The sequence below is a fragment of the Pseudorca crassidens genome, chromosome 13, assembly GCF_039906515.1.
Source record: "Pseudorca crassidens isolate mPseCra1 chromosome 13, mPseCra1.hap1, whole genome shotgun sequence".
Taxonomy (NCBI): domain Eukaryota; kingdom Metazoa; phylum Chordata; class Mammalia; order Artiodactyla; family Delphinidae; genus Pseudorca; species Pseudorca crassidens.
The window spans coordinates 78,503,560-78,519,234 of record NC_090308.1 but is presented as its reverse complement, the minus strand read 5'-3'; the positions used below and the strand labels follow the sequence as shown (position 1 = coordinate 78,519,234).

The following is a 15,675-nucleotide window of genomic DNA, read 5'->3' as shown; positions in this document are numbered from 1 at the left end:
ATTGCATTTACTTCTCAGACCAAGTACCTTTATCCCCACTGTACATATTATAAAACGGAGGCTAAGAGAGTTTAGCTAACTCTCCCAAGATCATGGTGCTAGTAACAGTAGAGCTAGGATTTGAACCCATGATTTCGAAGACCATGTTCCTTTAGGCTGCACCACATGTCCTCTTAGGTGAATTGATAGAACCAGTAGTAGAAATCTTTCTTTAAAATGGAATGAAGGGCTATGCTAAACCCTAACTTTTTTCCCTTGGTTAACCTTGTAGGAAGTTGAGGGTAATGGGTGAAAGCGGTAACTTTAAGGCTAGAACCTGAGGGAGAAGGGTGATGGCAAAGGAAAAGGAAGGAGTGTTGGTTCCAGTCAGTGATGGTGTGCCATTGTGTTCTCGGGAAGGCCAGCGACTTCGATGCTGAGCGAGGCTTGTGGAGGGAGGAATGACTTGCATTTCTTGTCTTCCATGCTACAGCCCCTACAGAAGGGCAGACCTGTCCACGGCACTAATGTGTACTTCCTCAGCCTTCACCCCCCCTTATCTGGTTGACCCATAACTTTTGACACGTGAGGCACGTGAAGTTCTTAGAACTTCACAGCGCACACAGCTTACACTCCCAGTGAGGGATAACAGCGGTCTCTTGTGCCGGTTGGAAGGACGTAGATATGGACAATTAGCCTTATTCACCTTTTTCCACCTTTATTCAGCTTGCTGTGGTACAGCCAACTGAAGTTAATATTTCTGCAAGCGGTTTTGGATTTGCTATTTGTCAGGTATGTAATAATGTTTATTTTTGTTTTGTTAGATAGGACTTGCTCTACTAATTCTTTGGTTTGGGGCACTGCTAAATCTTTAACTTAGATGATATAAAATTCTTAATGATTTAGTTCTATGACTTAGGCAAGATAAATCACTATCTTTAACAAAAAGTGTTGGAGATGTTACTAGCTGGTGAGTAGACAGCAACTACATAGTTTGATAATCTATAGTTTGATAATATTTCTTGAGTATTATATGCTTTTTGAAGTAAGGATTAAAATCCTCCAATATGATTCATGTGAATTGTTGGGAACTCCCACCTTCTTTTGTAAAAATACAGCTTAGAAATTGTAATGCTGGGTAGAGTTTCTACTATGACTTGATAACCATATAGCATTTTACTTACCATTTCTTAATATTCATTTAACAATATAAAGGTCCACATGGTATTATAAGTAATTGACTTGAAGATGGGAAATGTGTCCCTGTGCTGTAAAATTTTATATTATAGTAAATAAAACAATTAGAGCATGAGATGTTCAGTGCTCTGCTCTAGGAAGAAAATCTAAAGAAATCTACCCTTTATGGTGTAATTGGGATACAATAAAATGAAAGTAGTATATAAAATACTGAATGGAAGTTATTATGCTTAATAATACATGAAAATCATGGGGACCTAGAACCATGTTACTGGGATGCAAAATAATATGTGATAGTACTGAAAAAGATTATGTGCTTGGTTAGAAAAAACAAACCAAACAAACCCTGAAAGATTTACTGAGAAAGTTAAAAAAAAAAAGGCTATTATAGAGAAAAAGTACTTTTTCAAAAACCAGTACAACTATTCTAGTTGAGAGAACAGATGTACTTTCTAAGGCACAATGTGAAGGGTACATGGTCAGGTATAATTTGGAAACTTAGAAATGATGTGAAGATTATTTCGTACGATACTCAAAACACAGTAAGTGTTTTTTAAAATCAAGGAAAAATCACAGTTATAAAGAACAGTATTCAATGAAAAGGATAGAAAGAGAAAAGAGTGAATAATTTGTACTGGTCTTTTTTTTTTTTTTTCCTTTAAAGTCTTTGTTGAATTTGTTACAATATTGCATCTATTTTATGTTTTGGTTTTTTGACCATGAGGCATGTGGGATCTTAACTCCCCAACCAGGGATCGAACCCGTACCGCCTGTGTTGGAAGGCGAAGCCTTAACTACTGGACCGCCAGGGAAGTCCCTTTGTATTGGTCTTTACTAACAAAGACCAAAGTGAAAATTCTCACTCTCAAGCTGTCTTTTCATGTGAAGAGTAAATCCAAAAGTAAATACATAAGATATTTTAGATACGATTGAAAAATTTTATGTACTTAAACCACCAAATTGGTTGGAACTCATTCTTGATAAACCAAATGTAGATAAGTTACTGAAGTCAGATGATTTTTATTTGAGATTTGAAGGACACAGCAGTAAATATGGTACCTAGTGGTCAGAATGTTCACCAGTCCTATGTTGCATTAACATGCAGAAAATGAAACGTAGGGACCAATAGGTACTTTTTGTAATGGAGAAAAAAGTTGCAAAAAAGCTGGTCACCCAGAAATAGGTATTGACATTTCCTTTAGTTGATATTTTTGTAAGTGCTCTGGAAAAAGGAGGGCAAGGAAAACTCTCAGGTTTGCAATAAATGATAAAAAGCAAAGCTATTGGAAATAAACTGCAAGATTTCTTGACGTTCTCTGAGTGAGCAGTTCAGCTCTGTTGTGGACCAAATATAAATGCTAACACTTAGTTATAGATGAATATTAATTATGACCCAGGGGACAAATCTAGTAGTCGTGTTTGTTCTGTGATGAGATTGGTCTCTAAAGGAAAATGCGTGCCACGGGAAAGGGGGTAATGAAAATCGCGGAGACTATCTCTCCAATTGATGGAACCATTCTTCAACTGCTCCAAGAACACTCTACACTTTTAATTGTAGTTTAAGAAAAAGTTGGAGAATGTCCAGACTGAGATATTCCAGAATGATCAAGGGGAGGAAGGATTATATGATGTAGGTGTGGCAGAATAAAAAGTTGGAACTCTTAGGTTTGAAAGATTATTTGAAAGATGAAGGCTTAGAGAGAGGATTTTTTTTTAAAGTATGTAAATCCACAGTGGACACTACACGTTTAGGTCGGAGGGGCATGTGTGTGTGTGTGTGAGATTTAAGTATTAGCAAAAAAAAAATACAGTATTACATATAATAGTAAGGTTTATGAACCTTAGTATCAAAAAAAGCGGAAGGGGTGAAGAATTTAAATAGATCCCGATTCGACTTGACACGAGGCAAGCCTAGGAAATTTAGAGGACATTCCCAAGCTTCTGATCTTAGGGTCCCTTTGAGGAAAACACTGGTCCTCACACCTCCTCAGGGTCCCCACAGCTCCATTCACATTGGTGGTGGGCACAGAGTATATGCTGAAAAAGACCCAGTTGACTTGAAATCCATCATTTATTTCATCCTCTTTGAAAAACATTGTGTGATCGAAAAAGAAGCCTTAGCAGTTGAATAGGTTTTTGTTCCACCAAGGCTCTTGGGTGAAAACATTTTGATTTATCTTACTGATAGTTCCAGTTTGTGAAAAATAACTCCAGTTGGGCAGCAGAGCTTAGAAATTAGTGGATGCTTTCAGGAAACTTGGCAATAGTTTAACTTTTTCCCTCAAGGGAATGTTTTATATTATTTGAAAAAAAAATGCACATGAATATTGTCCACGATGGTCTCTGATACTTGGAATATTACCTAACAATTTTCTCAATTTTAAACATCATCGTTTATAAACTCTTATAATTATATTTGTTAATGATACTTCATTAGCTAGTAAAACTAATTTTTTTTTAAGTTGAAGATTACCAGTCTAATTGGGTTTATCCCAAAGAGAATCATTACCTAATATTTAGGATACATAATGAAGGCAAATTATTGCTAGTAACTTATTATTTATGCTTATTTGTTATTTATTACAGCTTAATGTTATTTATAATGTGAAAGAGTCCAGATCTTCCATAATCAAAAGATCTATCCAAGATCAAGAAGCCTTTGATTTAGACATTGCTGTAAAAGATGATAAAGATGATATCAATCACTTGAATTTGAATGTGTGCACAAGGTTGGTCTCTAAGTCCCTCCTTTTTCTCCTTCTCCTTAAAAAAATAGATTTGAAGATTTAATTAAATATATATGGTTGTTTATATATTTAACTATATTCAATATAACTCTGTATAGTTATTGAACTATATCAATGTAAGGAGTTACATTTAACAAAGATTTCAGTTATGCATTACACTTCAGATTACAAACTAGAAATACTGCTAATTGTATTTAAGCATTTCTCAACATGCCCAAATTACTTACAAGTTTTCCTTGTATTTATAACAAGTTTGAATATAAAAGTTTAATAAAACTCAGGTTTAATTTAGAAAAACTTTAACGAATCATGTTTAACACTGCAAAATTGATTATTTCTTTTTGTTGGTCATTTTTCTGTTAAGTAATTATTCCAGGTTCATATTTAACGTTTATTAGTTTTGTGCACTTAACTCAAAACTTCGTAAGAGTGTGCAAGTTCAATGAAGAGCATAGTTTTTTTTCTTAGACACAGTGAAAATATTCCAGTTTAGAAGATCCTTGCATTGGATAATTAGGCACTTAACAGCTTCTGGGAGTACTTAATAAGGTGACTATTAAATTTGCTCTGTGTCCAGAGCATCTGAGGATCTTGTTAAGTCATAAGAAAAAGGTATCCGTTTCAAGACTACTGACTTCATAGATTCAGGGTCTGTGAAGCCGCCTTCAGCTTTCTTGCTTATTCTAATGCACACATAAGTTTGAGAGCAAGTCCTTCAGAAAGTTCTTGAATCAAGAGACTAAAATTTCTTCCTTGTCAATCTCCCCTCTTAGCTCTGCATGATTTGGTGTTCAGCAGGGTGTTACTGCAAGAGGCACTGATATCGGGGAGCTGCTGCCTGCCCTTTTTAAATATCCCGTAGCATCTGGTTGACCTTGGGCTGTTGTTGGGCTGGAGGTCACTGATGTGGCCCTGAGCTGCCAGATCCTCTCAAGGTCCTCTGTAGGTGTTTCTCCAGATGGTCAACCTTCTTAGCCATTGCCTGGACCCAGTCTCCTCCATTGCTGCTACCATCCCTACTATCTTGGGCCTTTTTGTTCCTTTTGTTTTTTGGAAAGTATTTTTAAGAATATTATTTATTTATTTATTTTGGCCACGCCAGGTCTTAGTTGTGGCATGTGGGATCTTCTCTGAGGCATGTGGGCTCTTAGTTGCAGCATGCGGACTTCTTGGTTGCAGCATGTGAACTTCTTAGTTGCGGCATGCAGACTCTTAGTCGTGGCATGCATGTGGGATCTAGTTCCCCGACCAGGGATTGAACCTGGGCCCCCTGCATTGGGAGTGTGGAGTCTTACCTGCTGGACCACCAGGGAAGTCCCAGGGCCTTCCTGTTCCTGATTTTGGTATAAATTGTCAATGTGTTTGCCCCTTTCCTCACCTGTTTGGGCATTTTGAACCAGCAGCTTGGGGATATCAGAATCTCTGCAGTAGCTTCCTTTTCAGCTGAGAAGAAAGTAGGACTCCCGTTATACTTTACTAAGATTGCAACTGGGCTCTGCTCCAGAATAACAACATCAAGTTATTATTATTTAAACAACCACCACCTACATTTATCACAAACTTACATACCAGGCATTGTATCAATGACTTGCACACATGTCTCATTTAAGCCTTAGAATTACTCTATAAAGTAAGTGCTATCATTATCCCTGCTTTTCTCATTTACTCCTTCAGTCATTCATTCGCTCAGTAAATATTGGTTTAGTCTCCATTATGTGCCAGACACAGTGTCAGGATCTGGAATATAATGGTTAGCCAGAAAGACACAACCTTGTCTTCACAGAACTTACTATTTGGAAGAGGAGACAGAAATTAATAAAAATAAATCCTGAAAACACTGTTGCCGAACTGAGGTCTGGCTGCTTGCCGCTCGAAAGTCAATAGCTGAGAGGCAGTTGTTGGTAGAAAGGAAAGATGCTTTAATCAGAAAAGCCAGCAATCTGGGGAGAAGGTGGACTCATGTCCTGAGAACAACTCTGAAGATTCAGTCCAGCTGTGACAGTTTTTAAAGGGAAAAAAGGGAGTAATCTCAGTTAATCATCGAGATGGGGAGTCAGAGCCATTGCCATTCCCCCACCCCCACCCGCCCCCGTTTGCAGGCTTGTGGACTTCTTGTGATCTTTCTTTAGATGTTATCTTGTTCACACAGTTTGTGTATAAGATTACTAAAGGGGAAGCTGGGGAAGAGATCTGGTCATCTGTTAATTACTTATTCTTCATTTCTACTTTTTTGACCTACAGAAAGAACCAACAGGTTAGGCAAGGTATATTATGTGATCAAAAGATTTGAAAAGTGTGCTTGGGCTGGAGATGAGTAGAGCACGGGGGCGCCTGGTTTAAGGTTAGTTACAATATAGCTTTGCTAATGTGGCAGGAAAAGGGGTTTCCTTGTGAGGGTGGTTTCCTGCAAAGAGCTGCTTATAGCGAGTCTAAAATTCTACTTTTGAAAAGGGCAAAGAAGAATAGCCTTATGGAGCAATGAGAAGGATTTTACCTCTTAGGGAGGTCAGGTAAAGACACAGAGGAGGAAAATGAGGTGAAACTGAGATTCAGACCATAATGGGGTTTCACTGTTTATAGGGGCTCATGTAAAGATGCAGGATTCCAAATCTTAATCCAGCATCAGGGAATCAGACAGGCAATAGACTTTGCTAGGTAGAGGACATCTATATCTTTTTCTTTCTTTCTTTTTTTGAAGGACCTGGAGAAGGGAAGTGTTTTAATGTCAGGGTTGGGGGCATTATATAAAAAGGATTTCGATGTTGCTACTAGTTTTCTGAGAAGAATCTGCTATGAAATACAAACTACATTTTAAATGAATTCTTTCAGTGGCACTTTATAAAAAGAATAGCTGGTGTTTCAGGTACTCTATTCTCATCAGTAGGGTCCAAGCCCTTACTCACCTCAGAAAAGGTTTCTCTGTGGCCTAGTAATTTAACAAATTCTGCCCCTGGCTGGTGGAAAGACCAGGTCAACCAAAGCACTTCTGATGAGGCACTAAAGTCATCATATCTAAGCAGGTGGGCTGTTTTTCTCATCTCTAAAACCCCTCTAGTTTTAATGCCCATATTGGTTTTCAATAGCATCTCTTCTGGCTGAGTGCCTCACCAGCAGATGGTTTCAGCTGCCTGGGATCACCGAGCCCACTGCAGTCAGCACTTGTACTGTGTGGCTTTTCAATCGCGTTTGGCAGGCATCAGTTTGCTACTTTAAAAAGCAAGATTTTGGGCTTCCCTGGTGGCGCAGTGGTTGAGAGTCCGCCTGCCGATGCAGGGGACGCGGGTTCGTGCTCCAGTCCGGGAGGATCCCACGTGCCGCGGAGCGGCTGGGCCCGTGAGCCATGGCCGCTGAGCCTGCGCGTCCGGAGCCTGTGCTCCGCAGCGGGAGAGGCCACAACAGTGAGAGGCCCGCGTAACCCCCCCCCCCCCCAAAAAAAGCAAGATTCTCTACGCGCCCTTCTTGCTTTTGCCATTTAAAGGACAATAGGAACCAACTGGACGATGCTAAGAGACTTTCATGTTGGAGACACACTCCTTTCCATAATGACATTGGGCTGTTTCAGATCCAAACAAACAGCTCTTGCCATCTATTGATTTTAGAAAAATAATTATTTTAAAGGAGGCAAAATGTTGTTGGTGCCCAGATGCTTTGATAGTCACGACGTGTGCAACAGGGTTAAAGCACGAGCAGCGTGATAAAGCTTTCCAAGGCCTGTCATTCTCCCGAGGAGGCTAAAGCAAACACAACATGTGCTCCAAGTATGCGGGAGAAGAAAGGGAAGGACCTTGCCTACGGGTCTTCTTTGTTCTAAAACCCGATGAAGAAGAGGCTGTCGATGACTTGGCCGCTGTCTCCTGCTAAGTGGTCAAGTGATGCCTCTTTTTCGGTTCCTAGCTTTGAGTTGGAGAGCTTAGTGCCATCAGCTTTTGGGAAAATGAAAAATGCAATGTCGTTTGGTATCAGCTGCCAGAAAACAGATTTGCCCACCGAAGGGGCAACGTTTGCCTTCCTTAAGCCCAGGGGCCCAAGTCTGCTGCATTGCAGGCATCACATGCTGACTGACAAATGGACCCGTTGTTCTATTCCTCATGTGGTTGAAAGTTATAAGAATTTCAGACCTGTAAGGAAAGGATTACCTTTTTACGGTTTTCTGTAGTCATTTTTTATTTCAAGGAAACGGTAAATATTTGGAATAACACTTGGCGGTTTTAATATTTATATGAAGATAGTTTGCCAACAGCTTCAGGTTTTTCCTAAAGGGTTCTCTTCTATCCGCTCCTCTCTGATTTAGGTTTCTGGGCCCAGGTAGAAGTGGCATGGCCCTTATGGAAATTAACCTCCTCAGTGGGTTTACCGTGTCCTCAGATGCCATTTCCCTGAGTGAGACCGTGAAAAAAGTAGAACACGACCATGGAAAACTCAACCTCTACTTAGACTCTGTAAGTAGTAAAACCTAAGTTTCACATTGGTAACCATTGACAAAGCCACTATTTATTGTGTTCAAAATTACCTTTCCTTTAAACGTTTTCTTTATGTCATTATTTTGGCTTTTTGTGTCCCTGAACAACTTTCACATGGCAACTATCTGTTGTCCTCACTAAAAAGACATTATTATAACATTAGTTTAAGGAGAATTACTATTAAATGGTGAGCCTGATGAAAGTCTTGATAACAAAATTATTATTTCATACCAGATGTTCAACAAAGAGAAATTGCTGTGATATAATTTCCAAAATGCAGTCCAGATGCCAACTGGAGAACTCCTTTGCTTCAGGGAATTGCTAAACATATTTGTGTAAATGCTGCTGATGAAAAAAAAATGCTGACGGTGAAAGCTTTAATTACATGTTTTAAAATGCTTTCATAAAAAAAAGACTTTTAATATATCCCAAAGGGGTTAATATTCCTGCATTGAAAAGTTAGGTGCTTAAATCATAGAATATTCTCAGAGGTTTGGTCCTTACACAAAATTATTATGTAATTTTCATGTACTCTTCCCATTACTGTGTGAAAGCTACTAATCCAGGAATAAGGTGCATAAAATATGTGAGAGGAAGGTTAGTGTGGAATTTAAGACTCTACTTGTTATGTCTCAAAACTGCTGGCACGTAAGTTTATTCTTCTGACATCTATATGAAATTCATATGTGGAATGAAAATTGAATTCTAAGTGTTCTTAGGATTTCATGTTACATGGGGGGAATAGGTATGTTTCTTATTCCAGTTTTGCCAAGTGTGAATCAATCATATTGTTTCAGCAGTGAACCTACTTTGAAAAATCTAGTTCCTTAATGTTCTTTTTGTTTTAAGCCTTCAAAAACCACTTTGGTTAAAAAGCTGTTAAAACGAATTCAAAGTTTCTGGATTCTTTTGCTGTTCAGTGATTTTCATATATTAAATACTGTTTGATAGCCATGGGCCTAATTTGGGGTTTGAAAAATACATTTGAGGTTTTTTAAAATAATGTAATTAGGTTTGGAGTGTCCATTACATTTTGACTGACTAATTTGTCTTTTCACTTACTGCTAATTGGTATGTAATGGAATGTTTAAAGGAATTTATCAATTTCAGATTCCTTAACCAGGATTATTTGCCAAATTGGCATTAAGTGTCCTTCCTGGAGGCAAGGAGGCTGGCCTTTTGTACCCCTGGAGGCAAGGAGGCTGGCCTTGTGTGCCCATATCAGTCAGTTATTGGTTGTAGGCCACACCTCCCACTCTGAGGTTACTTCACTTACTGGATGAGGTGACTCCCGTGAGCTGAGGGTGATTCTCCAGAGAAGGGGGCTGGTGTGAGTCAGTAGCAGCAACCAGGATGGGGTGCAAAGCTGAGACGGGGGATTTTGGTGAAGCACCAGGGCCAGGGAACGCACTTCTGGGCTCCTGCTTACTTAACCACTCTAATTCTCAGTATCCATTTCAGTAAAATGGAAGTAAGAACAATACCGATCATGCAAGGACTGTTTTACAAGATAAATGATGTAATTTCTATTACCCCAGTACCAGTGCTTACCCCACTACCGGGTGTGTAGAAATGCTCCCTAAGTGTTCATTTCTATAGCTGTTTGATAAAAGGATAAGAGATAGAAATGTCTTTTACTTTCTCTTGAACACATAATTTGCCACACCTTTAAAAGGCTTTTGTATTTCTCAAGGTAAATGAAACCCAGTTCTGTGTTGATATTCCTTCTGTGAGAAACTTTAGAGTGTCCAATACACAAGATGCTTCAGTGTCCATAATGGATTACTATGAACCAAGTAAGTGTGTCCTGGGGTTCGTGAGACTTTGGGAGTTACGCCAGGCATTCATTCATTCATTCACTCACTCATTCATTCCTTCATTCAGAGCGGTTGTCCGCTGGATTGGCTTTGTGGGGGGTGGGTGTTGTTTGGGGTAGTGAAAGAGGTGGCAGGGCAGAAGGTGAGCTTTACGTTTAAACGAAGACAATTGATAATTTACAAAAGAATAATCACATGATAGCATTTAGCATATATTAAAAAGTGATGTTTTTGCTCATAATGTTTTAGGTTTTTAACTCCCAGCTACAAACTTTACAAAGAAAAAGTGGCCCAGAGAGTCCATTTATGTTCAATTTCCAAGGTTCTGCTCCTATTCCAAGCACCCACTCTATCGGGTTCTGGTTTTAAAACAGGGCTTCTTCAGGAGAGAACATGAACAGCGTCTGCAGTGGATGGGCCTGTTGCGTTTAGCTGTTTCTTCACTGAGGGAGTCTTGTTTTGCCAAAATTTATTTATTGTAACAGATTTTTTTATCATTTCAAGAAAACTATAGTCTGTTTGGAAAATAACTTGAACTCCTTTGACTTTACTGGTAATTTTTTACTTTATAAAATGTTAGAAATTTAGGATGTGAAAGTAGAGATCTAGTCTGGAGATCATCTAAGTTGATCAGGATGAATCTCTGTTCAATCACAGAGTGACTTTTGGTCGGTGTGTGATCTTCAGGCTAATGTTTCTGCTTGTCATCACATCCATCCTGAATAAGCACTCCTGGGGCTCAGAATCATTAGAACACATGAGAATCATGAACATTTTCATGTCCTAGGTAGTTGTAGATAATTACACCTTAAAGTATGCGGAACGTGTCCTCGTGGTTGGGAGTGTTTGGTGGAGTATTCATGCAAGACGACGGTAGCACCAGCTCTCTCTCCTTCTAAGTCAACAAGCCAGTTGCTCTTATCTTTTGCCTCCTGTTGGAGTTCACCCCCAGCTCTTGTGGGACATTTTGGGGACACACTGATGCAGCACTTTCTTTCTGGTGGAAGGATAAGATCCACTGTGGAGACTCAGTGACAGTACCTAGTTATCCAGCTTCGTTACATGGTTGTTGAAACATTCTCCAATTGATGTTTCTTAGGTGTATGGAGAACATTTTAAACATTTGAAAAGCAAAAAAGATTCAGTCTCTGAGATTTTTTTGTGGAAGACAACTTATGTGTGAGGGGGTGCATTTAAAATGAAAACATGGGAAAGGTCAGAATAAACCAACCAACCCATTTTGAAGAACCCTAGAGTTAGAAAACGTACTTAAAATATTAAAAAAGTCAATGAAAAATTGTGAAGAAATTTGAAAATAGAAATTGTATTTTTTACAGTTTTTTGTAAAAAAATACAATTGTATTTTTTACAAAGTTTTTACAATTTTTAAAAATTGTAAAAATAAAAATCATTTATGCTTTATAGTAAGGTTACTGTAGTGCTGTTGGTGCTTTATATAGTTTTTTAAAAATGTTAGCTTGTACTATAAAATTTACCCAAGTTGAATAGCTTTAGAGACTATGTGCTTAACGTTTTAAAACACTGAAACAAGGCATCACACAGGTAGAGTTCTCTTCATGCTTTTGCATTTTTAAATGAAGTCCATGGTAAATATTTCTCTTCAGTAGTTCCAATGAGTAGAACCTTACTTGAATGCATAGAAAATGTCACCCTAAAATAAACTCTCAAGGAGGTTAAAACATCCCCAATTTACAGTCTTTCCTGTTCCAGGAAGAGTTTCAGGTTGCGGTTGAACTGCGGCATGCAGCTGTGGTCTATTTTCTCTCTTTTAATGCTGGCCAGCTGCTGGAGGTACAGAAACTGGACTCAAAGCATTGTTTCTCTCTTGGACTTGGTAGTTTGGGCCCCTCTTGAGTATTTCAGTTGTTTCTTGTAAAGAAAAATAAAATTATGTGAAGAACGGAAAACTCAGAAAAGTGTATCGAAATGCTCTTAAGTTTTGGCAAAGTAAATGCTTCTAAACGAAGGAGGCATGTAAACCAACATCTGCTTCTTTGAACAGGGCGGCAAGCGGTGAGAAGCTACAACTCCAGAGCACAGCTGTCCTCCTGTGACCTCTGTGGGGACGCACATGCCTGCGGCCCCTGTGACAGCGTGGCCTCGGCCTCCCTTTCTCACCCTAACGCCTGCCTCCTTGTCTGCTTCATGCTTCTGTTCTCTTTGCAGTGTTGGCTATGATTTATTTCTTTAAAGACTCCGCGTAACACTTTCATTTCTAGAAGTCACATGTGATTGTCTTGTTTTCATAAGCAAATATCGCCTCTATTTTGAAAATCAATGTTTTTCTTTTTATGAGATGGGATGGGGGTGTACAACTGGTCCTTGTCTGTGTAGCTGCATAGAGTTCTTCCTCTGACTTCTGTGTGGAACAAAAAATCAGAATTATTGCAGCTGTATTCTTTTATTTCCCCCTCTTAAAATCTTTTAGGATTCTTTGGGAGGTGTTATTTTCTCCAGAATAAATGTGTTATTTTAGATGATTCTTTTCATTTTCTAGAGGAAATGAGCCTGGGTTCTTAAGCACTGCTATACATCAGTGTCTGCTTTAGTATTAACGACGGATTTCCTGGGAACTGGGAGGAAACAAACCTGTGGGAGGAGCTTGTTCTGTCCCTTCTGTTTCCACCCTAACCCTCCGCCTACACCACCCATCCCAGTGGTCTCAGTACATCCTTCTTAATCAGATATAACTTCTTTCTTTAGGATGGAGGTGGTGATTTTTTTTCTTTTAAAGGGAAATGATGTTGTTTCACTCCAGATGTAGTCACACACCCCAGCCCTTACTCTTCCTCTGTTTTCCCTCTGGAGAGAAGCAGAGAGAGACTGGCTTCACTGTGCTTCCGGCGGCTCAGAGGTTGAGATTGCTGGGAAGTAACCAGGGGGGCCCCAGGTGCCCTCCTCTGCGTCCTCAGCCCCACATGTGGGCTCTGTTCAGGCTGGGGGTCAGAGGGCATTGCAGCACGTGCCTTACGTGACTTGGACCAGAAGATCCTAGACCAGGAGGCACATGTGAGTCGTGGGGGATGCTAAGCCAGGGGCACAACAAAATCCTGTATGAGAGGTAGCAGACTGGACCTCCCCATGGTCTGGGAAAGAAGCTGGGGTTTGACGGGGATCAGAGAGATGTGAAGTACTGTACGGTGTTGGCCAGGGTCCTGTGGAACCTTCTAGATTCAGGTGTCTGAGTGTCAGACCACCAGCTGTCCAGTGCCATCTAACGCTTGCTCTGAACCTTATAGAAGATTCTTGAATTTTGAGCCCCTGTGTCATGGGTTACCCTATATTCGGAAGGATAATATTCATTTATCTGGGTGAAATTTTAAGGAAAGATTCCTTCCTTCCCCCTTCCCTGTTTTTCCTCTTTTCTCACCTTTGTTTCATCCTGCCTTCCCTTCCCTTCTTCCTTTCTTCTTTTCATTTGAAATACATTGAAATATTTTAGATATATCCAAAAAATTTAAAGATTTTTTTACTAAATCTAAAAATTGGTTTAATTTCACTCCTGAACTCGGCATTTCTCTCAAGGGGATGTAGAAACGTAATCGTCATGGGCTCCAAAGACGCTGCATTGCAGTATTTTCAACTGTTTAAAAATAAATCCAAAAATAAAATATGCAAATAATATATTTTAAAGTAAATTTTAAAAAGTTTAAAAAGCTTTTATTTTAGTAAACTTAAATTACTTAAATGTTCACGGAATGCTTATGGACATTTTGGACACAAAGGTAGGAATGACTAACATTCAGGTTTTTAAAGCTTGAAACCTACATGTAGAAAATAGATCCTCAGAGGGTGATCTCTGGAGAGAGAGCAGTTGAATATCAAGCACGTAATTTTCTTGTATTTACTTTCAAGTGGGGAAAAGTTTTTCGTTGTGTTACACCTTTGAAACAATCCGATCTGAAAAAGGCACTTGGGTTTGGGCTTTCCTGTGCGGGGTTTCGGCTTTTATATGCTTAGGACTTGTTTGGAGATGAAAGTATCTGAGAACAAAGTTGGAGGAGTGTGTTGGCAAAGGATACCCCCTCGCTGCCCAGAGAGCCTCAGACTAACCGTAAATAGTTTATATTCCGTAGCTTATATTCTGTTCATACCGGACTTCTAGTGTAGTATTTTAGGAAACACCAGAATGGAAAGCCATTGGAAGACAGTTTGTAGCTTTTTTAAACCATGTTTGTAGCTTTTTTAAACCATATTTCCTCATTTAAAAACTAGAACTCTAATAGTTTTTGTGAATTATTTCAGATTAAAAATTCACCTTGTAACTCATATTGTAATACATCTCTCTTTATTATAAATGTATTAAAAGAGAGGAGAAGGAAGGGATTGAGGAAGAAGAGAAGAAGGAAGGGGGAGAGGGTCAGCGCAGCTGGAGGTGCATGGGGCATTGCGGACGCGGGCGTCTTCCTCTGTCACGCCTCTCAGAGCGCTGGCTCTGCTGCAGCAGTGCGCTTGGATTAAAAGGGACCAAAAAGCCACAGGCATTAGGGGGAAAGGAGGACACATAGTAGTAATAATTGACAGTATGGACTTTTTTTCTTCACATGCTATGAGTAATAATACTAAAAATCTCTTTTTACCTTTAAGTTTGCTGATGTTGAAACTTTCCCTTTAGAATGCCATCAATTTCACTTTCTGATATGAACTAATTTAAAGTCCCCACTTCTTTTCCACTGAGTGGGAACCTCATTAAGACACCAGCATGTGTGACTTCTAGTTTTGACTGGCCAAGGATTCCAGACACGGAACTTTAGGAATGACTAGTAGCCACGTCATTCAAGGACAGAGCAACGCTATTATATTTGGTTTCACCATCTTATTGCCTTCAGTTGTAATTCTAAAAAAGAAGTTAAAGCCCATTAAAATACGCTGGGTCAATGAAATGCTTCCTTTTATTGTGTGGTCCTATTATACTTTATGTTTTTTAAAATATTCTAACAATAACATCTTTGGTCTAGTATTTTTGGCTATATTCTAATCTGTGGAGCATTGTGTTAATATAAAATCCAGATATATGCTTATTGCCTAACAGTTTGTTACTTATATATTCAATGCTGTATTCCACACGTGGGAATTTTCAGAATTGTACATAGCGTAATTCTCCCTGCTCCCATTATTTTTGGGTCTGGGTGTCATTATTTTTTTTTCAAGTTGTATTTGACTGTAATTTCTTTTTATGTTAAATTTAGTTATAAATATTCTGGCAATATAATGCTAATTATCTTTATTTTGATACAATTCAGTTATTTTGATATAATTCAATTTGATATCATTCAGCATTTCTGGCTGTCCTATGACAATTGGAGCTATGATGTTTCTTCGTCATTCTTTAAAGGAGCCATTATTAGCCCTCCAGCATGTAATCTGGAGTTCTTTTTAACAGCCTCACTTTTTCTAATTTGCTTGATTGAAGTTTAATACTGTTTTCTATAAAAATATGTTGTAAATACCTCC

The 15,675-nt window shown here is 38.9% G+C and overlaps 1 protein-coding gene across 6 annotated transcripts in view; it reads left to right on the top strand.

Moving 5' to 3' along the window:
• CD109 (CD109 molecule) overlaps positions 1 to 12,696 on the top strand; it is a 142,574-nt gene extending 129,878 nt beyond the window's left edge. For all 6 annotated transcript variants that reach the window (XM_067702762.1, XM_067702765.1, XM_067702763.1 and 3 more), the window contains 5 exons: positions 706 to 771; positions 3,763 to 3,905; positions 8,215 to 8,362; positions 10,077 to 10,179; positions 12,224 to 12,696. In XM_067702762.1, the coding sequence (XP_067558863.1) occupies positions 706 to 771; positions 3,763 to 3,905; positions 8,215 to 8,362; positions 10,077 to 10,179; positions 12,224 to 12,399 (636 nt within the window). In that variant the 3' untranslated portion in view covers positions 12,400 to 12,696. The remainder of the gene's footprint in view (positions 1 to 705; positions 772 to 3,762; positions 3,906 to 8,214; positions 8,363 to 10,076; positions 10,180 to 12,223) is intronic.
• Positions 12,697 to 15,675: the final 2,979 nt, after the last annotated feature.